This window comes from Chamaea fasciata, unplaced genomic scaffold (genome assembly GCF_029207755.1).
Source record: "Chamaea fasciata isolate MVZ Bird 193981 ecotype frontalis unplaced genomic scaffold, bChaFas1.0.hap1 SCAF_5, whole genome shotgun sequence".
Lineage (NCBI taxonomy): Eukaryota > Metazoa > Chordata > Aves > Passeriformes > Sylviidae > Chamaea > Chamaea fasciata.
The window spans coordinates 59,489,414-59,515,427 of record NW_027094090.1 but is presented as its reverse complement, the minus strand read 5'-3'; the positions used below and the strand labels follow the sequence as shown (position 1 = coordinate 59,515,427).

Sequence of the window (26,014 nt, the reverse complement as noted above, 5' to 3'; positions counted from 1 at the left end):
TTTTCCCTTTTTAGGGAAATTTTTGGGGTATATTCCCAGTGTGAGGGGCCATTCTTCTTCCAGCCTTCATGAATGGCATGCAGTGATCTGTATTAGCTCTAGTGGGGGATGACTTTCTCCCCAAGGCAAGTTCCAGAAGTGATGAGCAGGCAGCAGTGCTTGCACATCACTGGATTAACTTGTTCATCTTCTTATTTTCAAAAGGGTTGCTGTCCTTTTCTTGCTAAAAATGCCCTTGTGATTAAGCATTGCCATCATGTTTAAGAAATTGCATTTTTAAATTGAATTTAATGAAATGAAAGTTAATAAAAAATGAGACAGGAAGTTTGTAGCTTGAAGACAAGACACTATTCCCATACCTCAGACAGGAATTATTAATAAAATCTCTTTTTAAGATTACTCATTTAAGTCCCCTTGCCTGACAGGTCATCACCACCAGCTCAGCCAGCAGGTGGAACCAGTAAACCCGTGAACTGCCCATATGGTATTTCATCCAGTCAGTGGTAGTGGCATGACACTTAACAGATAAACGCAACACTTGCTCTTAAAAACAGCAACAGAAAAAAAAAAATCCCTGACATATCTCCAGGAATACATCTTACCAAGCTTGCAGTAAGTGGATCATGAAAGTGGGAAGGCAGGAGATGCCTTCATATATTAGTTTTAAAAATTCCCTGTTGGTAAACTGATATAATATATTCCTTCCAAGTTCCTTGGTGTTTTAAGTCATGCTCAGCTCTCCCTGTATTCGTGACATTCAACGACATATTGTATAGTGGCTTTTAACTGAGCCAGGAAAGCACTGCATTGCATGTTTTTAAAACCCAGAATAGAGCTCATTTATGTCATATACCCTGTAGTTCATTGCTGTTTCCATCTGGAAGGCCCTTGCATGCACAGATGTTATAGCCACATCTCTTCAAAGCATGTAAAATTCTTCTCTTCACAAATCATCATCTCATAATGGAGCAAACCCAACTCCTCACCCCAAGACCAAAGCAGAGGGCAAAGGGCTGGCATTGCTCACTGAGGGCTGTGTCCCAGTGTAGGAGACCACGGGGCCTCTCTCATCCCTCTGCTGTGACTGTGAGGGGCCTCCCATCCATGTAACATCCGAGACAATCCCTGCACACAGGAGTTGTCTCTCCCAAAGCAGGCTTACTCTTCCTTTGCCTTTCCAAAACTCTGTTTCCAAATCATCAGATGCCACACATCCCACACTGCTGCTCTCAGGTAGCTGAAATCAGTTCTTTGCCCATTAAAACTATGGGCACAGACACTACTTCCAAAACCCTCCCATATCAGTAAGCTTGCTAATAGTCTATTATACTTTTGTTCCCTCTTTTTTGTTAGTCTAAAACAAGTTTGATTTTAGTAGGTATGATTCAGAAGGTGATCTTTTGGCTCCAGAGGGGGAAAAAATCACCAAACTTAACTCCAAAAGGCTCATGTTACTTTGCAATTTCATAAAAGCATCCAGTAAAAGTTTTCAGCTTAATTTGAAATCAACATGCCTGCAGAGAAGAGGAGAACATGTCCATGGATTATCTATTTCATTAAGTTTTTACATTCTCCTTGGTCATTAAGGTTCTTCAAAAGAGTGTGACAAGGTAGAATTTGTTTCAGCAATTGCAGCAATTGTCTTTCATTCTACTCTACAGATCAGACTATACAAAAAGGCATCCCCAAGCAGGTTCTTTTGTTATCAAGTCAGGATTCTTCAGCAACTGGCTAATAACTACTATTCCTAATTACTCACTGGAAAAATGGCACAGCCAACCCCAGCTTACAAGCAAGTACCGGCTTTTTTTCCCCTCTGTGGCAAGCAGCCTGGAAACATCTGTTCTTGTCTCTGCAAACATTCTCCTAAGTCATGGTTTTGTCAACAGAAACCAAAGAGAGTCATTGCAATGAGGTAAATATGACCATCCATAAATGCTAAAGTAAACACATATGGCCTCCTGCAGTCTGACCCAAACTGATGCAAGTCACACGTTCCATTTGCTCATGTAAGCAACACCAAAATTAAGTCCGTTCATTCATGAGTTTGCATATGGTGGTCAGTTTGCATATTTGGGATCAAAACAATCAAAACAAAGAAAAAAGTACTTGCTCTTAATTAATCCTGAATTTTGGTATTATAAACAAATTCGGGTTGTACTAGAGAATCCAAACTCTATAGATAGTTCCTGCTGAGAAGCAGTTTTTAGACGTGTTTAAATCCACTTTCCAGCTGACATAACTGGACTTTTTAATTTTGGATAAAGTTATAAGACTATTAAAAGCCTCTCTGTTTATACACACTTCTCCTAGAGGAAAGGTTGAGGATCAGAAAGTTCCTTTTACAGATTGTAAGGAGTATTTGGCAAAAAAGCAGTCCCCAATAACTTATGGTACACATGTATAGCCATGCTTTCAGTCATTGGCATATGCAGGAATGACAGGCAATGCCCAAAAGAACTTTGGCTAGATCTTTAATTTACACAGGACCATTGTATTCCATGTTCCCCTCATCCAGGGACATACCTGCAGCAACCTTAGAGCTTCTGGAGAATACCAAGAGAGATTGCAAGTACTACTCACCATCCCATTGCCTGTCCTCTTGGCTGCTGAACCAAATTCCTTGGGTATGCAGTAAGATACCTCAGAAAAAGTTCACCAAAATGAGCACTGAGTTTTCCAAGCTGCCATGACAGCAATGTAGGTAGAGCCCTACATTTCCTGAAGATCTCACCACCTTTCTTCTCATGGACATAATAACAAAATATATTCCAGAAGAGAGGTCACTGCAGCTGTGATCAGGGAATACTCCCCTTCTTATAACTGTAAAGTGAAAGATGTTATGGTAGTAACCCACTTTCAAATGATCGTTGACAGGACAAAACTCACAGCGGGGGAAAAAGTTGTAACTCCTTCCTGTGGATAAAGATAGGAAGAAAAACAAGGAAACAGTAATAATGAAGGAAAGAATTATTACAGCAGGAGTACAGTTTAGGGGGATGAAGGGATAGTCTGAGGCCTATTAGGCTGCAGAGATTCACTGACTTCTCTTTTATGAATGCCATGGACCACACAGAATTTGGCAACAATTCAACAAATAAGGCTGCAAGTGCATCTTCTCAAAGATTCACCTGTAAGTTTCTAGGCAGGGTACCTCACAAAGAGATGACAGGAGTGCCTTGGAATGATTTCCAGGATGTAAATATGTGAAAGCCTTTCTCTTGCACTCTGGGCAGCTCCCCTTGTCATGAGGAGCTGCACTGAAGCAGCCTGGCTCAACCACTTTATGATTCAAGGAACCATGTTTATTGTTGCTACATTTTCTGCAGTGCCTGAGCCACCAGCCAGTTTCAAAGGCACATGTGAGGGCCATCTCCTCTCAAAACATCATATTCATAGATCTCCTGCATTGGACACAATTCAAAACCGCTAAGCTTTTATTTGGTGTTTCAGCTGCTGAAATCAGCAGCTCCAAGGGATTCAAGGCACTGCAGAACGTTAGCTATGTCTGAGCAAGAGTTTTAAATCTGTATTGTCAAATTAGGCTCCTGAAATAGGGGTTAAATGCTTAGGACCTTCTGTTCACTAGCAGAGGTAAACGAGGCAGGTGAAGGGGAGGCTTACCAATGGCTTAGTTTAAAAATATCCCTTGAATGCAACATTTTTACTCAGAGAAAAGTATATATAAGAAATGTCACTTCTTCATATACTTCATATTTTATTGCCAATTTTAGTTAGACCTCTTCCACTCAGGTGTTGCAATACAGAAATAAAATTATATACAGGCCTGTCTAGCTTAAAAACTCAAAGCACCGAGACATACTAAAAATAAACAAGCAGCTAAGTGGCAAACCATGACTTAGAGGTAAAAGACATTTGAATGGGTTTCTATCAGTCTTCCAAGTTCACATGTAGCACCTAAAACTTGTTGCCTAATACCCCATTTCCCATGTGACAACATCCTGACACACAAAATAAACCTCAAACTGTAATTTGTCCAATTTGAAACAGGAGATTTGGGATTAACACGACAAATGGATGATCTCCAATATGTGCAAAACAATCCAAGGAAAAAACATTTCACATTTTCCCCCAATGCCAAGAAGAAAATTTCAAAACAATGTCAAATAAAGCTGATAAAAGTTTTCTTGTGAAGTCTCCTAGTGGTTTAAAAAACAAAAAATGGGTTCAAGATTATATTTAAATCAAACTACTGGAAGAAAAGGGCTATTAAAAATTAAAAGCACAAATACAGCTTTCAGCTTAGGAACTTGACCATGGGCAGTCAAATGTTAGGGAGACATTCTATGGGAAAATACTGCTCTGCCCTTTCTCTAAGCATATGTTTCTAGTCCAAGGCAGAACACTCCCTGGCTAAATACTTCACTTTTTATGTTACTTTTCCTTTGAAAAGTCATTCAGAAAGAAAACTTCAGGTCAGCTGCAATGGCAGAATGACAAGCTGTCAACAAATCACATTTGCAGTATCTCCTCAGCTGAAGAATTCGAATTCCCTGCCTGCTGCTTCACAATTCTTTCTAATTACATTAAGTGGATGTTTACACATCAGGGGAAAAAGTCCAAATTTCATATATTAATATTTCCACAGCTATCTATCAACACATTAATGCATTTTCCTGATAGCAGGAGCTGCTTTCATTCCCCATTTATTTGTTCCTCAAGAAGAGCTAGGCTATAAAACTTTCTCAGCAGTTGCACAGCACACTTTCAGCATTTTATCTTCCAAAATTTCAAGTTTGTGGTTATTGCCTGGTTTCAATCAAATTAAGAAAAATCCTAATTTATGAAAGCATGTTTTGACATACTTATATGAAATAATGTTTGTTCATTTGCCTCTTACAAATAATTTGAGCATATTTAGAATTAAATATTTTTCATGAGATAATTTCAACAATAATAAAGTTCTACTGCACACAGATAACATTACAGGACTTATCATGAGTTCCCTGGAGCTCACGATTTCTGTAAAACAGCCTTACTTCACAAACCACCTGTAAGCAGACTGTTGCTCACATCACTCTTACTTACTTCTTCGAGGTAGAGAAATTGAAATACTTCTCAGAGCATCAGCAAATAAATTAACAGTATCATCTGCTTTTGCATTCTTTAACATTTAGACTTGTAATAGGAAGCAGTGTGGATTATGAAACAGAAAGCTTGTCACCATATCTTGTTATCATAAGAGTTCTAGGGTAAGTTAAAATGTTAAAACCAACAAAAACTCCACAAATTGGAGTCCACACCACAGAGCTCACAGATCCCTTTTCTGGCCAAATAGAAAGTGTTTGGTCATCATTCTTCAGGTGATGCAGCATTTGGGGGGCCTTTTTCACTACTCTTGCTTCAGTTTTAATGCACTGCTACCATGACATGAAACCAGAGGGATGGATCAGACCCTGAATTCTCCCTACTCACGGTGCCCAAAAAGCCAGCACCAGAATTTCAGGCACAGACAAGCTGGAAGCTCAGCAAATGCACACGAGGACAGAGCAAGATTTGGGACTTAGACTCTCTTTTATCAAGTGCCCAGGGAAGGAGTGTGTGCCAGCCATGAGAATGAGACACCTGCAACCTTTCACTGAGGATTTATCCCCCAACAGCCAGGCACGCATGGAACAACAACGAGCAACCTGACTGGAGACTGCCACAGTTCTGCCTGCTGGGATTTCCTACGTGAAAAAGGAAAGAGGCTTCACTCTCTGCAAGGACCAGACACCAGTGAAATTGCCAGGCTGTGCCCATACTCAGCACACACATCACACTTACCTGCATGCACCCGGCACATTATTTTTACTTGCAAGTTATTAGAATCTGCACTTCCAAGCCCAGCTTTATTGGTGGGTGGGAGTTGTAGTTCTCAACCGTCAGTGTTGGCCAGCACAGCACACACTCCCACAACACAAGAACTCGTTTTGCATCTGTACAACTACTTCTCTCACACTTGAGGTTTGTGCTGAACACCCCCAGCAGCCTGAAGAATAAAAGGGATCTTGAAGCTGAAAAAGTAACCCTCTTTGACGTGTCTAAAACCCTGCTGATTTTTTACTTAGAATAAATCTTAACCCTAGGATGAACCAAAGTTTTTATAACCAAAAGTGACTGTCACTGCCAATACAAGATAAATGTTAGCACAAGCACAAAGGGAAAAGCTGAAAAAAATGAAAAAACGAGAGCTGCCCCGCTTGACCACAAGGAGAGTAAAACAAGGGAGAGCCATCCAGCAGCCAGGGCATCTAAAGAACATGTAATGTGACATGGTGAAACACCAGCTAGGGAAGGTACACTCCTTTTAAAACTTCAGATCAAACTTTAAACAAAAATAAAACCAGAGCTGGTTAGAGAAACTTAAATAAAGTCATGAGGTTCGCAAGAAACTGTCAATATTGCAAAATCAATTTCTTTCTCTAGGCTTTCTGGAAGAAAAGAAGGAGAAAAGTTCCAAGAAACTACCTTTTTATAGATATTTTTGGAACAAATTAACTTAACCTTGTAAATTGAAACTACTTTTTCTTTACATTAAAAGCTGTAAATGAGATAAATTATTTCAATCAACTTTTTTTTTTTTTTCATTTTCGCTTTCACCTCTTCAAAATCAGATACGACATGAAAATTCTGTCTTCCACACATTTCCTAATTAGATCTCAGAAATCACTAGGGTAAGGGTCTGTTGGTTTGGTTTTTTTAATTCTTGCTGTCGACAATATAGTATGCCATCAATTCCTACCGCAGTCAATTACAATTATATTAGGAGGATACTAGAGAGCAAAATAAAACATTAAGAGGTTTGAAAATCTTAGGCTTAGTGCAGTCTTCATATTCTAAAGCATATGTAGAAATGGTTCCAAATGGATCCAATTCTTTAGTTATGTTATCATATGCCATCTTTTCCCCCACAGCATCTCTATTTGATTTCTCAAATTTAAGATTTCTAGAGGAAATAATATCCTGAGAGGTTTTAACATTGCAGATAAAAATACCCAAAATCTTTAATGCAAAATGAATCCATCACAAACTCAGGATTCTCCTCCTTCAGACATAAAGCTCAGATGATGACTTGTAGAAATCCTTAGTCATTTGTATGGTTCTGACAGCAGAGAGCGATAGTAGTAAGTCAGTCTCCTTTAATAATTTTTTGTTGAGTCTGTGTTTACTGAGATTCTTCAGGGGCTTATAAACTTAAGCAGTTTGGTCAGATTTTCAAAGTGGTTTTTATATCCAGCCCTTAACACTAGAGGGAACAAAGCCAAAGCCAAAGCAATAGACTCTGGGTTTATTTTCCTCACAATCAATAAATAACCCTAACTTTTCCCTAGGCATCATCTCCAAAATAGCAAAACCATTTTGACTGAAAAATTCTAAATGGAAAAAACTAATTGAGGCAGTTAAACTAGGATAATCTACTGAAAGGAAAACATTGTAATGGGAGATATTGGGCAACTTTAATTATAGATCTCACCATTGCCTCTGCGACAGTACAGCTTCTCTGGAACTCATGAAATACCAATATAGGCCCGATGACATTTAAACTTGACTGAAGGTCAATGACTGGTTAAACTGGTATGTCTCTGAGCCACTGTTAAATTATTCAGAATTATTTTAGGAAAGCTGTATAAAAAGTGCAAGAGTGCAGTTTCAGCTTCATCTAAATGCACACACTGAGAAAGGAAAAGGAAATGGGGAAACTGTCAGTTGCAATTGCCTTGAAAAGGGAAAAAAAATAATATCATGTGTACCTTCAACTTACGATTAATCTAGCAGAAGAGAAGACTGCAAGATAGTTCTTGTTTTTACTACTTATTTTCCCAAACCCTTTACTCTAAGAGCAAGCATGAAAGGAAAAGAGGAGGAATGGAACCCTACTTCAGTAAAGAATGTAATTATTTTTGTTTCTGTTGCTTAACACCAGTGAGAGGAGGTTGGCAGGAGTAAATAATTAACAATAATCGACAAGGCCTTACTTTAGCTGCAGGACAGCTGTTCCCCCATCTCTGTATATTTGTTGCTGAATATGTGTTTGTGAGGCTAAATGGAGTTTCCTTGAGCCACCAGCAAGCCTTCAGAAACAGCTGAATGAACATGAAAACGCACAGAGGCCAGGTGTGCTCAAAATAAGGAGCACTCATTACAACGGAGAGCTGCAAGTGAGACATGCAGTGTAAAAACTTGAATTTTTTTACCCCTCATTCTCTTCCCTTTCACTTCTAAGCATGGAGAATTAAATGTTGACAATACATCAGCAGCACTGGCAAGTGTCCTGCAACTTTCCTTGGTCATGGTCAGGAGCTGCGTGTTCACAGCATGGCGCTTCCACAGCACCCCCACAACCCATGGCAGAGCCTTCCCTTCCCAAGGCTTGGATCAGCCAACAATTTGCTATCAATTATTCACAACAAATGGTGCCAAGATACGTGGTTACTATATAAAGAAGAATTCTCGCTGGAGAGTAAAGTAATACCTGCAGACTCATTCTTCACTTGTGATCCTCTGGATTTGTAGCTGTGACCGCAGTCAGCGGTGAGGAGTGCACAGCCTCTGAACATCCTTTCCCATGGAGGTTTCATTCTTGCAGAATGAAACTTACATAGTGTAGGTCACAAACAAGAAAAACAGAGTGGCAAAAATTTTCACTTAGCACAGATCTACCAGAGTTAACTGCTAGATTGAAGAGAGCTTTCCAGGCTGTGGTCAGAGAAACACTGCAAACCAGCTGCATCAATATAAGATGCTACGACCCCATCAGCCATTCACCACTCCCCATCTGTTGGAGATAACCATCACTGAAGTGGAGCTGGTGGAGAGCCCTTGTGAGCACTCATCTGCTTCAGTGCTAAGCCAGCCTGTATGGTTTTGGAAAAGCCCACACTGACACATAAACTAAGATGAATTAGCTTCTGAGCCGAACCAGAGGAGGAATGCTCACGTGATCCATGTTGTAGCCCTTGCTGTGGAAATGGTCTGAGTCCAGTTAAGACATCTTAACAAAAGGTTGGTAGCATTGTGCTAGGTAAGAACACCATCATTTTATATATATATATATATATATATATAAAGGACCTTTCATACTTTTAAGTTCAAATATAAACATAAAAGCAGGCAAACGGATTAAGATATCTGAAGGAATGTCTAAAGAGAGAACTATTCCCAGTATTTTGAAGATATAATGCTACCTTTAAAACACTTTAAATGAAGAGCAAAATCTTGCAAGGATTAGTATAATAATGCCCACATGTCTCACACTAACTCTCACTGAAGAGGAATGAACTTGTGCACACACAGGAGCCCTCAGATAGAACTATCACAGTCAGAACAAAAAGCCTATCCATGAAAAAACAAAAGAAATAACCCAAACCAATAACCCCCACCTGCTGGCATAAGAGTTAATAGAAAGGATTCAAAATAGGATGGGATGAGAACAGATCTGTAGCCAACGGAGTGAATGGGAGAAATGATGCTCATATGCAATCTCTGTCACTGGAAGTCACCACAGCACTGGTTGCTGGAGGCTGAGCAGATAAGCCAGAAGGAAGATTACTGTCACTGTCTGTCCTGCTGATCTGTTTTGAATTCTGCTGCAGGCCACCTTTGAAAGAGGACGTTCAACCAGGCTAAACAGATCTTAGGCGTGATACGTGATGACCACTCAAATATTACGTATTGCCATCTCACATCTACTCCAGTACTGAACCACCAGACTCCCAGGTATGTGCAAGTAAATCACTCCTCTGTGCTGTGAAACATCACTTCCATAGGCTTAAGAAGGTTCCTGTATCATCAGATGCTTCAAAAGAGCTTTTTGTACATGAGCAGCTGAGTTACCTCCAAATGTGGCTAAAGACATGAAAACAAAGGAAATTACCGGGTCTGAACCCTGACTGCTCAAGCATATTAAAAGGCCAACTCAGATGCTGTGATCTGAGCCTATGTCAATTCTGGAACAGGTGACAAACTATTTACTCTTCTAAACAAAAGCAGGCTGGGAAAGGCAAGAATCAAAGGACATGACACTCTACTGTATGTCAAAAACAGGGAAAATGAAGAAAATTGTAAACAAAACAACCAATCTGCTACTGTCAAATAACAGTTTCAGAAGTCAGGAATGAGGGACTGTTAAAACCCTGTTCTATTAGACTGAATAAGGTTTAAAAAAAAATTCTCACAGCATATGCCCAAAGAATTAGGATAAGTTGAATTTCCGTTTAAAAAAAAAAAAAAAAAAAAAAAAAAAAAAAAAAAAAAAAAAACAAATCCACAGAAATCAACAGTCAGGATGAGCAAAGACCAGCAAAAACTGCATTTGCACTCCACCTACTCACAATACAGTCAGCTAAGGGCAGGATTAGATAAGAAAGCAATAACATATTCAAACAAGAAAAAATATTCATCAGACTTAAGATTTCACATATTTTATCCAACAGTAAAACGTATTCTTTAAATAAGGAACAGAGTCCTCAGCATAAATAGTCCTTTCCTGCCTGTAACTGTTGTTTCTCTTCAATGTTATTATTCAGCATTAAAAAAAAGTGCTGCAAACCCAGTAAATAAATAGCCAATGCAGGTTTGATGAAAGATTAGCTCAGAAGACTGCTTTTGGCCTGAATAGAAAGATATGCTTTCATCCTGTTTTGACTATACTCATACATTTACCTAACATAATTGGATGTAGTTAATATTGCAGGAGCCTTCAAGCAGCACACATTTCCCTCATTAGTGGGTTTAAAGCCTTAATGATATCTCCTGCGCTGCAGAAAAGCCCAATGTAGGCTTCAAAAGTGATTGGCAAGTTTCAACAGGAGAAAAAACTGGGGGAAGGGAAGGCAAAAACTAACAAGACTCTGATCTTGTTCTCTTAGTTATTTAGAAAAGGAAATCTTGCAGAATGATAGAATAAAGAAGAAAATAGAGGTGAGGATAAACAAGCCAAAACAGATAATTTCAAAAGCTGACCTCACAGTACGTCAAAGAAATATGTGAAAGGAACAGGGAGTAGGTAAAAAAGGGGGAGTGACCCTTCACATACCTGCAACACATTAAGACACACACATACCTAGTCCTACACAAACTCCTCACGGCACAAACAAGCGCATAAGCAATGCATATTGTCAAATCAGCATCTTCATACACCTGTGGCAAAATCACCTTTTGGTAGTTTCGTTATGCAGTATTTCCCATCCCTCTCCCCTCCCCCACACCCCCTTTTAAATCTCAATAGTTTGTCAGGGAAGCCTTGAATTTAGGAAACAGAATGTTATAATATATCATTAACTAAGCACATGCAAAGGGTTTGGGGTTTGGTTGTTTGTTTGTTTTGTTGGGTTTTTTTATTGACTAATTTTGACCATTTTCCTGGAACAGAAATTTCACAGGCTGATTTAGCTTCAAAAGAAGCGTAATTACGTACAGCTGTATTCAGTATTTCTTGACTGCCTTGAACAAGCAGTGAAAGGGAGATTTGCACACATTATCAGCCACTATCATTAGTGCTGTAAAGTACTTAATCCATCTGGTGTTGTGGTGTCTACCTAGGAGCAGGTATTGAACCACTGATGGCTGCAATATAACAGCATAAAGGGAGAGCATTAAAAATTAACTAAAAAAAAAAAAAAAAGCACAGCAACCCAAGTCATTTCTTGATACTGGATTGTCCTTGCATTTGTGTTCTCCCATGGTTTTGCAAAGCATTTTTATGAGTACAGGCATGGAGAGTGGAGAATTAAAAACGTAAATTTTGTCATGTGGTTTTGCAGTCTTCAGAGGGGAAGAGGTAGCAGGATACCATGGTGATGGCAGCACTGCAGCCCATTAATAAACCAGAGAAAGACTCAGGGACGGATTCAAACACTTAGACCCATGCTGAAAAATAACTCATTTCATAATAACTCCAGTGAAAAATAAGAGGACTGTGCAACTCAACATCAGCTGTGGTCTCAACGTGCTGACTCATCATTTCTTCGGGTGGGGCAAGGAAAGAGGAAACTTTAAGTCTTCTAGCCTCCTTACAGTCAACTGCATTGCTTTTATATTGCCAAGGTTTATGACCCATAGCATCTGTAAACAGTCAACCCATGCCTGGAAAAGAGAAAAAGTGGGAAGTTTTTATTTTGTATCTCATCTGTGTGCAAGCGATCCATTTCCACCATCACTGCCAGCCCTTCACACAGGAGGAATCAGCCAGTTTTACTTGCAGTCTTAACTGGAAATGTGAAAAATATTAGTGTTCATTTACTCAGTTAGACACTCATAACTCTCAAGAAAACAAATTCATATGACCTACCTGGACAACCATTTGTTAGCCAGTTAAAAAACAGCCTCACTGGAAGTGTGGCTTTCCCCAAACCCAGCTACAGCCTGGCACCCACTGCTGGGGAACAGGCTGAGAGCTTCCTCCAGCCACAACAACATAGGGAACCATCCTCAAACAGCAAACTACCTACAACACCACTCAAAGGAAATACATTGTCAATTATAGGGTATCTTCAAGTCAGTCAATGGGACCATCCTCAAATTAATTTGATTTAACTACAGTCAGTGTTTAAAGACTGATTGCTTGTAACCTGTTCTGTTCTTTCTATAAATAAAAGCCTACTTTTATTTATATCCTTCTAGACTTTCACAAGTCTTTACTGAATACTCAAATGTTTGAGAAGAGTCTGTGTTTGCTCTCTTTTCCATGAGAGGCAAAGAAAAAAAACAAAGTCTCCCATTTAAGGGAATATCCCAGTTCTGGACAGAATAAACGTACCGGTGTAAGTACACAGCCATAGCCCACTGAATTAAGTGAGAAGTAAGAACATGCATAGCTGTAAGCAAATGCTGACACCTTTTTATGAATTGTGGAGTTGTGGTTTAGGAGTGGTACTCCCCAGTTCTCTGCCCCCACTGAGATTCCCCAAACCACGCCGCCACGCTCCTGCATCCCTGCTTTCCCCCTTCCCTTCCCCTGGGGCAGGATGGAGAGGGGAACTGGAGGCAGGAAAGGTAAAGATCACAGGTTGAGAGAGAGTCATACACTGGAAACAGTAGTGAGATAAGAAAATTAACAGTAACAGTAACAATACCAGTGAGAGGGTACAAGAAAAGAAAGGATTCACATGGAAACACTCTGAAAATAAACAATGGATGGCTCCTTCCACCACGTTTACTTGACCAGAAGAAACCCCTTCTCCCCAGAAGAGAGTCCCTTTCCCCCACCCCTGGCAATGATGTGGCATAGAGTAACCTCAGCTACTCAAATAACTTAACCCTGTCCTGGCCAGAACCAGGACAAGTGGTCAGCAGAAGCAGGTGTCACATGTTCCAAAGGTAAAGACAAATGAGTTCTCCCACTTCACAGGACACAGGTTTCACTTGGTTTCCTGTTCTGAATTAGAATCACAAATAAAAATTACAAACTTGAGATGATGATCCTCAAATACGCTCAATTAAATTTGATGATACTAACTTTTCTACTTTGGCTTTTCCTAATACTTCAAAATAGAAACTTACTTAAAGGGGGGAGGGGGGGGAAGAGCTTTTCATGAAAACTTTTTAATCTGCATTTCTGAAGCTCCTTTTAAGAACAAAAGAAAATACCCTCCCACCATAACCATTTGAATTAAGAGACAAACCAAACCCCAACCCATTGCCATCAGTCCTGAAGCACTCACATTCACTAATGATCCTCTTCAGCTGGAAATTCCCAACATACTCTTCTGCATTTATTAAGGTGACAAAGCACTTCCTAAATGCTTTGTCCTTGTGAACAGAAGAATCCTGTAGCAAGGCAAAAAACTGAGCTCAGAGCTCCTAAATCCTGACCTAGAGCCCTAATCACAAAACCAGACCCCTTCTCACTGGGATTCAGAGGATCAGAGGCTCTCAGAACATGGTCGACTAATACATCAGTCCTTTCTTTAAGGATAACTGGAGCCAAAGTCTGATTAATTTTACCATCAATAGCAGTGATCATTTGACAACATTCGTTTTGTGCTATTAGCTTCAGCATATGGGGAATGAGGAACAATTTGTTGTGCATGCATAAAAAGACTTACACAGTGTGAAAGAAATGACCCTCTCAATATTTATTATTTTAATTTTCAAGTGTCTACTACAAGCATATGCACTGCTACTTTAAACATTTAAACAAAACTGAATTTAATTGCTCAGAAAAATTAACCTGCAAGCTCTCAAAGCAAAAAGGGGAAAAAAACAAGGAAATTCTGAATTAAAAGCTATTTTTTGAGGTATAGAAGGCAGCAAAATAGTTACATATACATTGACCAAGCTAGAAAGGTATTCCAGTGTGTCTAGAAGACAACCATGGAGACATATTTGGGAAAGAAGGCAGATGTTAGGGTTGTTTACCCTCAGTGCTCCTGAACCATCAGGTCAAAACAAGGATAAGAGCCCTTGCTCAGTTTCCTGGCACTGGAAAATCACTCAGGCATCTGGGGGTCACATGGCTCTACAACAGCCCCCACAAATATGCAGTCAAACAAATTAATATTAAACAGATAAGTACCATACAGGCAAATTCATTCCCTGCTAACAGGATTCTCTTTCTATACCGCTGCTGTACCAGACAAGATTTCAAACCGGCTATGATCTAGAAACTGTATAAAATGGGTAGGCAAAAAAAAAAAGTAAATCTAAATCAATTCACTGCTTGGACACCTTTTCACTTATCCTCCAAAGGCACAGAATGATTTTTGGAAGCACCAAATATTCTCAGCTCAGTGAGACCAAGGCTTATTGTACATGTGGCAGGATTGATGCTTGGATTTGTCCTACAAAGTCAGGGAGGGAGGGAAGAACATTGCAGCTCTGTATCACAAACAACTGGCTGTTCAAGACACAGCCTGCCATCAGGCATGACGGCTTTATTGCATCAGGAACTGAAATGCCACCATGGCACACACAAAGAGGCATATTTTGTGAAGTTTCTGTAATAAGATATGGCACAATTGATGTCTACAGTGCTCTAGAGAATGGAATAGAGACTCAGGCCCTCCTCAATTCACAAGGAGATCCCAAATCAATATATGTGCATCCATATGCATCCATAAATATATACAGATACATATTCAAGCTCACATGCAGATGTAGCAACTAATGATGGGACATGTTGGCTCCAGAGGTGTTATGCCAGTCACCTTCCATGTCCTCTATGAACCAAACAAAAAACAAGATGAAACAGGAAGAAGGAGTGGGAAAATGAAAAAAAAAATTCTAAACAGAATGAAGCAGTGAAAAAATTTAAAGCACATACCTCCTCTCTGCAGCCACAAAATCCAGCATTCAAAACTAAATATCACAATCAAACTACTCACACACACCAGATCATCACTTCAGTATGAAGCCATCCCACTGAATGGTCATTTTAAAGTGTGGAAAAATGAAGACTTCATTATATATATATATATATATATATATATATATATATATATATATATATATATATATATGTCATGTGTTCTCATTTGTTTAAATCATTTTCCAAGTACTGACTTGTCTGCTGTCATACTGTGTCACTGGTGCTCCAAATCATGTGCCCATGCAAAGGTAAGCTTCCAGGGAAGTCCATTCATCATCTAGTTACAAACTGAGCTCATTGCACTTTACAACAACAATTTCTAAGTAAACAAAGAAATTCACATGAAAGGATGACGATGGCATTGACACAACCGGAAATAATACTAGGAAGTTTAACTTGAAGAAAAGAAACATCTCTAAACCAAACAACCAAAGGGTACAGGGTCAAGGAAGCATGCATATGTGTCTTTTGGCAACAGTATAGAACTTGTCATTCCTTAACTATTTTTGCATTACATGCTTCCAAGTGAGTATGTTGGTGGGTCCATTCTTCATAATAAAAACTGTGTTTGGGAGAGAGACGGAAGGAACAACCCAGCACATAAGCAGGATGAGGCTCCGGGTTTGGATACACAACTGAATCACCACTCTTCACTGAAAGTAATGCAGTGAGGCTGTTGCCTGTTCTCTAAAAGTCAAGGCAGAAGGCAGCAAGAAAGATCTTGCACAGGACATGCAAGTGGTCCTTTACTTGCCAAAGATGAAGAACACAGATGCACACCAGCCAGTTCCTGAGCTGAGCTTTTTGAAGCCAGTTGTTGCATCCCAGTCCTGCTCTGGAGATACATAATCGTTTTCAGTCAGTGTAGAGTCATCTAAAGTTAATATGTGGATTTCTGCTGACCGAGGGCCTGACCCAGAATTCACAGAATTACAGGATGGTTGAATTTAGAAGAGACCTCTGGAGGGCATCTTGTATCAAATTTAGATAGATCTTTTGATACAGTAATATACAGTTTTCTTTCCCCTAGCAAGAGACCAGGAGGAACAACCAGTTCAGGGATATGTCAGGCATCCTGGAGCACAGCCGAACAAAATGCAGAGAATAGGTTCCTTCCCCTACTTGGTGGTTGTATTTTATTTGTTTAATGCTCTAGGTAAGCCTGAAGCTTTATAGATTTACCAAAATAAAGATGATGAAACAGCTTAATGTAACAGACAAATTCTACATGTGAAAAGAATAATCAGAACTTATGTGGATAAACTCAAAGATGAAGAGAAAGAATAGACAAGCAAAAAGAAAGGAAGCTCAAGCAACTCATTTTTCCTTCAAAAGGGATACAAGGATTTTGTATCATATTATATTTCTGGTACTTTTTTATTTTTACCACTTCATTATTATTTGCTGTTAATCCATTATTATTTGTAACACTGTAGCAGCAAAGTTTCTGATGAGAAAAGAGTGATGTTTTTATACATTGACTGGAATTGGTGTAGCTTTTTGAATTCAAAAATGTCACTGTCCTCCAGCTGGTTGGCAGGTAGACTTAAGGATTTGGTCTGAATCAACCACTAGTTTCCACCTGTGATAGCCCCATGAATCCTGGCAGAGCACAGACTCCAGTGGCCTGGCAAACCTTGACTAGCCAGTACTTACCTTTGCCTTAGGGCTCACTGAATCCACATTTCTAGGAAATATTTTTACAGCCATCCAAATTATTTAAATTATGTACCAGGTAATATTTCTCTTCACATTGTCCCATCTTAACACTCTGCTCCTACATTTTTAAAAGTACACTTTAATGATTCTCAGGTACTAATTGTAAAACAAATTTTTAATGCAGAAATTAAAAACAATCTGAAAACAGATTATGTATCATTATCCCACCTGGAAGAATGCAACAAACATCATAATCCTATCTCACTTGCAACACAGTAATGAAGTTAAAAATGGTCTTAGTGCTCTTAAAAGGAAGCTTCTATTCAAGAGACAACTTAACACAGTTGTGAGAAAAAGGTATCATTTACTCCAGCACAGCTCTGCCCAAATACTGGCTGAGGTTTCTTGGTTAACCTAAATTAAAATTAATTTCATATTTTTTGGCAGAAGGTATATAAAGTAATTTTCATATTTTCTTCTTCAACTATAATTAAAAACATGGGAAAAAGGGCTTCATATGCCCCAAGTATGAAGGTATATTTCAGCAGACATTTTTGGTTTTGAATGGCTCTAAAGCTTATCTTAATTGAGACCAAATTAAATGGGGAAGCAGAGTGTCATCATTGCCTTCCTGTGATTATACAGTTACCAATACATACACCCTGTGCCTACAAGGCAGTAACAGCCTATGTGCTAGACTTGGTTGCTTGTTCTTAGAGGAAGTGAACCCTAATGCAGATTTGATCTGCAGTCACCATACACTTCTTTTGCAAGAATTATTAACCAGTAATTCAGAAACAAGCGAAGATGGTGGGGGAATATAAAAGATTTTTTACAGCAATCTTCAAAAGATAGCCATAGTAAAGATGTGAAATATATAGTATCAAATGGAAACATAAAATGAAGAGTAGTTTAGCTTGTGTTCACATGGAAGATCTGCTTTGTCCATATAATGAGTGAGCAGACAGGTTCAAAATGTGAGAAGTGCACAAATGGTCTAGGTCTTTCAGGATGCAAGAACAGGATACAAGATCCTTCCAAAAAATCCTCTCAGCAGATTAAAACCACTCTCATACCATAACGGCTTTCAGATGACTTCCCAGAAGGGAGTCCACAAGTGCACAATCCCAAATTAAGGTCATCCTCCTTACGAGCACTCAAAGGCATGACATCACATTACAGACAGCTTTAATAAAAGCTGTCAGAATTCACTGAATCATCATCTTACTGGCTTCTACCAATATATCCACTGTTTTCAGCCCTTCACAAGTTTGATTTCCCATTGTCTCTATCAAATATGTATATATTTTACAAATAATTGAAAAAGCAGCAAAATAAACATGGAATATAAACTTTTTCTACTCCTAGCTTTTATAACTAGTCCTGCACATCCTGAAAATCAGTGACAATTTGTGAACATACCGTTGCTACAAATGCTACAGAGAGAAAAATCTCTCTTTGAGGCATTCTAGGTTAGATAACTCACATTTCACTTCGGTGGATGAAGTAGAAATCTTGATTTTGGAAATGCACATGGGAAGGTCAGAAAAGAAAAGCACAAGTGTGTTTTCCTAAGACCTGTTCAAACCCAATGGTCTCACCTGCTTTCCTATCCTCTCAGCCTAAAAGGCTGATACTCTTAAACTAAAAAATAAAAACGGTTTTAGGTTGAAATAATAAGCATGTGCCATGTTTTGATTGGAATATATTAGCCTAGCTTTGTGAACAGCATTGACTCCAAAGTCAGTTCTACAACCACTCTTCACTGGGGAAGGAATTCATAAAATAAAGCAGGGGGGTCTTTTTAGCATTTTGAATTCTCCACTAGCAAATAGAAACCTTCACTTGAAGTAGAGGAGCTTGCTTTGACTAGTTTTAAAATATACAAACAGAAGCTACCCTATTAAAATCTTAAAATGACATTTATTCAGTCAATGTGATAAGAAAGAATTCTATTACTTGGAAAGTGCTTTGCTCACTCTCACCTTTCAATCATTATTTGCATACAACCCAAACCACATCTGAATAAATTCCACTGGCCTTCCTTATGTACCATCCAGCATTATTTATATTCATGTAGGATTACTAGCGTACAGGGTAACCAAATACTTTCCCAAGAGAGCTGACGGCAAATTAAAGAGGAGACAGCTTCCAGTGTGAAAACTCCAGAGGAGAAAAGATTCCCAGGTTAGATGTGGAAAGACCCAGAAACAGAAGCCTGCTTATCTGCAGTAAGTGAAAAGCAATGGCTGGAAGAGGGGAGAACAAACTGAAAAGTGAGAAACAAGCAAAGATTGTGGCTTTGTGAGAAGACCATAGAACAAGCAGATGAGAGCATATAAGATGAAGGAAATTCATTTGATTTAGACTCATGGGCATTAAGCAAGACAGAAATAGCAACCCTGAACAGGGGGAAAGCTGCTAATTTTGCTAAAGAGAGGGCTCGGAGTTAAATTTTCTCATTTGTCATAGGCTTTCTGGTTAGTGGCAGGGATGCCACTCCATCTATGTAACAGTTCCTCATCAATAAAGCAGGATGTTGTACAGAAAAGCCACAAATGATTCAGGGGACAGTCAAGTGATAAGGCCAAGAACCTGCAGAGACAGCTCTACCTAACAGATCCTTAATGAAGAACAAGAAAAGGAGAGAGGGAGAGAGTGACTGTGGTGACATAACCTACCTGAATTTCAGAGAGGAACGCGGATGTCACAGACAGACCATGAACGAAGGACATACAACCAAAGAAAGAGAGAGAAACTTCTGAACACAAAAAGCATGGAGAGGAAGAAAAATTTCACCAACTGAGAAGTGTGACAATACAGAGAAAGATGTATCCAAACAACCAGACTGACTAAAGAGCAGAACAAATCTCTGTGACCCCTCAAACGAAAGCTTTCTAATTTCAGGGAAGTGTTACTTGATCACCAGCTACTGCTAGGTGTAGTGCGTACAGTCTAATATTACCAAATAAAAAGAAGAAAAGCATGGGAAAGTTATAGACAGAAAGAAATAGGCTCCCTGCTTGGGGTGGAAGAAGGGATGGAAAATTTCTTCAAGTATAGAGAAAACGGGGGAAAGCCCCTTGTCATATATAAGGACTTGAGCCTAAGAAGTCTAAAAATAGATTCTTCCTTTTAAGTGTGAGGTATGGGCAGAATGGTGGGCAGCTGGCACCAGTAGTTATTAAGATATAGACAGACACAGGATGAAATTCAAGTACCAAAAGAAGCAAGCAAAGGAGACAAGCAGTCTGCAAACAGACTGACTGGTTGCAGAGAGGATCAGAGGAGCAGACAAGACAGACAGATGATCAGAGAAAAAACAAACAACCCTCCCAAATACACAAATACACCTGAGTTTGTCTGAGCAGGTTTGAGCATACAATGGGCCCAGAGGGAAACAGGGAATGGATGGGACTGAGGCAGCATGCAGTGACAGTATTTCCTTGTAAAATGCCCAGCAACTGCTGGAGCTCTGGCCATTCAGCCTCATTATTTGCTCTAACCACTTCCTGAAAATGAGCTTTCCGAGGTGACTGTGACCAAGCGCATATGTATAAATTCTTGCTAAGTCCAACTTCCTTCTTTGCTATTTATTATTTCCAGGTCTGACTAATATACAGTAGCTGTGGGAGGCATGTCCTTGTCCCAAGCAAACTGCTCCTGCCCAGTGAGGTCTAAAAGCACAAAACAGACCATGTGTGGGAGAAAGCAAATCATACCATCTCCATGTTACAGATTGAGAACTGAGGAAGAGAACTAGTAAGTGATTTTTCCGAGATTTCACAGGAAGTCACAACTGGATATTGAAACCCTCTCTTCAACATCCATTTGGTGCTTCAGTCACAAGGACGGTGTGTCTCGTCTAAGGACATTCCCTTTCATCCTCAGAGTGTTCTGGTAACAAGTCTTTGACTGAATGTATATATTGAGTGTATGAAGCTTAAGGTCTTATTGAAGCATGTTGTAATTTTGCCTCTGTATTTCTGTCTTCCTTGTAGCCACTTTTAGTCTGAGCTCAAATTAGCAGTGCTACCAACTCCATCCACAAAGCCAATTTTTATGTGTACTTACAGTTCTGTTGGTGAAGTTACTAAAATCTGTCACTAAGATTTGCCTGATCATCTCTGGTGAGGAGACCACCACAAACATCTGGCGACCAATATAATACCTAGAAGGAAATAAAGAATAATTTTAGCAGATGGTGACCACAGAGAATGATCTCCTTCCCTAAAATATCTCCTTTTGCTTGAATATACTTGGAGTGAACAAATATCACAGAAAATGTATTCCCATAGGTAAAGCAGGATCTTTCCCCAGCCCTCCCAACTGTTAAATTAAGAAGCATGGTCCTGGAATTTAAAGGAAACAGCATCAAATCTTTTACTGATTAATCAATACTCAGCCAACATTTTAACATAAAGGTTTACACACTCTATGCTCACTCTGAATTCTGTGCAAAGTGATGTAGCATCACTAAAGCAAACTATAGAGGAGTAAAACATTAGAAACCAACTGAAATAACCATGAAAGACCTACAAAATTGAATTTTCTGCCATCAGCCACATGAAATGTCTTTTCATGGTTAAGCCCTGCCTCTAATGCATCTTTCCAGAAGTCCCCCCAGTGTGACTGCAGTGAATCCCACTTCCACCACTTCTATTAGCACTAGAACTGAGTGCATCTCAGGCTCTGCATTGCCATGTACAAACCTTACATTACACTAATGGGGAGGGGAAAAAAAGGGGGAAAAAAGTTTTACCAAGTCTAAGAGAATTAGTAAAAGTTCAGTAGAAGAATAGGTGATTGGGGTGTCTCTGCCTGTACACCCTCTATCTCCCTGCTCCCATTTTAATATGACCTTGTGAAGCCAGGGTCTGCCCTTCTGGGTCTTCACACCATTGTGGATGCTCCAGAGGCACTGGGACCCGTCCCAACCCTACAACTTCTAGGGGTGCAGAGCTCCCTTCTCCAGCATCATTTCTTCCAAGGCCACAGGCACTCGATGGTTGGCTGCTCTACGGGGGGAGGAAGAAACACAACCAGCAAGCAGAGGTTGCTTTCAGCCCCTACCTTTGTTGATGGCTGGACCAGAAAGTCTATTCAGGCAGCACTGTCTTCCTTTCTCCACCAGGAGAGAGGAAGAAGAGGTTGGAGGCAGGCACAGAAGGGCCAGACAGCTCACAGCAAAACACAAGAGCAATACCACAGATGCTGCAATACCACAGTAATATCCATGCCTAATCATTTTGGTATGCTATAGCTCAGTATCGATATATTGCTTATCACCTGTCTACACTGCAGCAACTGAATAGACAAGCAACCCTGGGCTGAATTAAATATAGTAACAAGGGGTTCCCATGGCAATGAAGCTGCAGCAGCCTGATTTCTTCAAGGGCAAACAAATCAGACAAATATCTTGATTCCAAAACAAAGTTTCACAGCCCAATTTGACCCCTCTATCACCAAAACTTGTAACAAAGAAATGGCAGTGAAGAACAAGAACATAGTGTTCTTTAGGAAGGAAGACATCATCTTTTCCTCTCACATGGATTTCCAGAGGGAACTTTTACTTCCCAAATGCAACTCATAGGCTCTACTGGAACATTAGACATTGGTGGTGTGGTCTAAAAAGGTAAATCTTTTTCACCCCTCCCAGTTTGCTCAACCACGGCACAAGTAGTTGCTTGTGATGGTCACACTTTTATTCAGAATCCTGGTAAGTGCATAAAAAAGAGCTGATGCCTCAGATTAAAGAGGGGTTTGATCACAGACTTTAGCAGAGGAGGATAATGCCCTACATGCAACTTATGTAAGTACTTTGTAAAGTTTTTCTGGCATCAGAGAGGCAACACAAGCTCTCAAGATGAAGACATGCTGCTCTGAACCTACCCAGAATCACCAGCCACAAATACTGTTCTCTCATGCTCACATCTCACTTTTCTTTTCCTCCCTCCAACCTTAGCAAGTTCCTGGTCACATTTATTGGTTAGTGACTGATGGTCCTGAAACAAACAGCTTTTCACAGGGATCAACGTCCTGACACCAGATTCCAAATCTCAAATAAAAGCTGGTTATGTCTACCCAGGCAGCTTAACTCTGACCAGCAAGGGGCACCGCATAATATATCAGGCAAAGCATGTTTGTGTAAGAGAGACACACTTCTAGTTTATTTCAGACCCGGGAAATTGCAAAGCTCCAGCTCCTGTCCACCGGAATAACAGGACTGGACTCACAGCAGGAGTCTTTATGTCACAGTGCACTTTGTGCTTGAAAGCATTCAGGACAAAAAATTTGGGACAGGAGCATCTCCTACTCAAGCTGCTTTTATGAGAAAGTGACTCAGAAGCCAAGCTTATGCAAACAAATCTATTCATCAACCTCCAACTCAGACCAGTCACCCGAACTCTTAGTTCTGTTTCCACAGCTAAGCTCTTTCTTTTTTATTTACTCTTCTCTAACTTTCTAGCTATAGGCGTCTGCTTCTTCTTTCTTTATGCAGTTATAAATTAGGGGAAAAAAGGAGAAGAAGGGGGGAGGGGGGGAATCCTCTACTATTAAATAGAAACACAGGGTCACAGGGTATTGAACAATCCCCTAATTAATACAGAGAAAATGCTGGGGAGAAAAAACAAAAACAACAAACTACTTGAATTGATTTTTAAGCAAAGTTCTGCCTTTTTTTTTTTTTAAGAATGACTGCTATAATGCACACACATTATTCCCAAACAGCAAAAGCTCTCTTCCTGCCTTTTTTCCATTCTCCTACTTTCTGTATACAATCTTTCAAACCTTTTCTAGGACACAAAAAGATGAGGCTGTATATGGATATACTTTGGAAGTCAAAATCCATAAGCCAAACACACGAGTTCCATGGTCTTTCCCTGAAGTTAAGGAAAAAGGACAAGTAGAACTAAGCATGAAACAAGATCACCTAAGCTATTTAATTCGCAAACACAGTCTGGAACCTGAAAAGCTGCCAGAAAGGTGTTTAACTGAGTTTTAATATATTTTAAATCCTTTGCAGGATCAAGGCCTCAGTCACAAAACAAGAGGCTATCTCCCAACTAGGTATTTTGGATTTTTTCATTTGTTTTGAAATAGCAAGTAAAAGATAAAATCCTCCTGAACAATAATCTATTCTTCCCAAGTAAATAACATATTCCACCCTGCTATGTAACTTCATTTTGATTGTTTTACTGGATGAGGATATCACTAGTCTCATGTAGACTTAGATTTATTATTGAACGAAACCTGATATTCTTGTCAGATTTTAATAAATAAGAGTTTGAGAAAAACAAAAGCCTTTGGGCAAGTACATAGCAAATAGATTCATGAATAATTTAGGACAGCACTTTTTACTAACTTTTCCTAGGTTTATCTTTTCACAGGGCTCATTCACACACAGAAGTCCTACCTTTAGCTACAGTACCATTACACTGCTTGACCCAAGACTCCATAATTTTTTCATCTAGGGCTTTCAGGGTGTAAAGCAAATACTTGGGAATACCTAGCCTGCTCCTGCAGAGAAGCAGGAATTCATGCATGCACCATGACACCCTTGGGGCAATGCACCTCTGTCCACATGGAAATCAGTTGTAACACTGCCACACCAGCAAAAAGCAAATTTCATGACCCACACAAGGAGGCAGATTTTCCTGTGTAGATGAGATATTGGTTAATTAAGTTATGCTGTTGGGGAAATTTCTATTATATTTCAGTTTAAACTGCAGCTCTCCAGAACAGTGAAAGAAATTCACATTTTAGACCAGTAGCTTTAGTTCCATTGCAAGGTGAAAGACCTCGTACCAGTTCATCAACAGCACAAGTACAGTGTGAGCTTCCTCCAGCAGATGAAAATGTCAGTGCACAAGCCAGCAGACTTGGGCCACATCATCCTCAGGATGGCCAGGGAAAAGGGCCTTCACAAGCATTCAGCAGAAGGCATGGGTCTATTCCCAGAAACTGTGAAAAAAGCAGAGTGCCAAAGGGCTCGCAGTTCAAGCAGGTGGTTCTGCCACAGGGTATTGAACAAAATAAGCCAAACTTCATCAGAAGTGTTTCAGTAACTGAAGAGGCTACAAACACCCACCACACCCAGCTGCAGCAGTTTCATTCCTAAGAGCAGACAAGCACCCCTCTTAAGGCAATTAATGAGAAAGACAGGGATGACTACCTTGTGTTCAGGGTTCACCCAGGATGTTGCAGTCCTCTTTACAATGATTTAGTCATTCTCTAAACACATCTTTCCTTTTATCCACAAGAATAAACAGCAATCTAGCAATGATATCTGCAGGTTTGCTCATGCACCACTGTTGTTTCTGCGGAGATGTGGCCTAGGTATCTCAACCCCACACCTTGTGCCTGCCCATGGCCACAAAAGATAAGGCATGGAGGTAAAAGATGCCTGCCAAGCCCAACTCTGAGCTGAAGTAGGAGCAATGAGACAAGGGGCACACTGGAATGCCCAGTCTCTCCTGAAACACTTTAGCCCATCATCTTCTTTCCCAATGTTTGACAGGGATCTCCCAAAAATGCACAGGGGATGCACAGATGACACAGGGGATTAATCAGCTACTTTTAATTTGAAAGACCAATTTAGCATTAGCCTTTCCACACTCCCAAGATCATCCGGGCCACACTGCATGGTCATCTGCTGCCAACAGCACCTCCCAGCTCCTGAGCCATGGCTGTGCTCTCTGAGCAAAGCTCATGTTGCCTTGTTGCACATGAAGAGGTGGAGAGCACATACAGGGCCATATGTTTTTGTATAACATCCATGTGGGAAACACCTGCAACCCTTTCACCTTGTTTACAGTGCTGCTGTCAATTCACAGAAGACTTTGATCTTCCTATCTATTATCAGCCCCATGTATTACAACCACATAAATCATAAAACATATACATGCTGTTAAGCAATAAGCAGGGCTTTGTTTTCTGTGCTGTGGTCTGGTTAAGTACACACAGATCATCTGTAGAGCCATATGAAAATAGAATATTTTATTATTTCCATTTTCTTCAGGGAAGAGCAAAGAACAAAGAAAA

The 26,014-nt window shown here is 39.8% G+C and overlaps 1 protein-coding gene across 2 annotated transcripts in view; it reads right to left on the bottom strand.

Moving 5' to 3' along the window:
- Positions 1 to 26,014, bottom strand: part of TBXAS1 (thromboxane A synthase 1) — a 259,885-nt gene that overhangs the window by 105,918 nt on the left and 127,953 nt on the right. For both annotated transcript variants that reach the window (XM_066183899.1, XM_066183900.1), the window contains exon 9: positions 21,044 to 21,140. In XM_066183899.1, the coding sequence (XP_066039996.1) occupies positions 21,044 to 21,140 (97 nt within the window). The remainder of the gene's footprint in view (positions 1 to 21,043; positions 21,141 to 26,014) is intronic.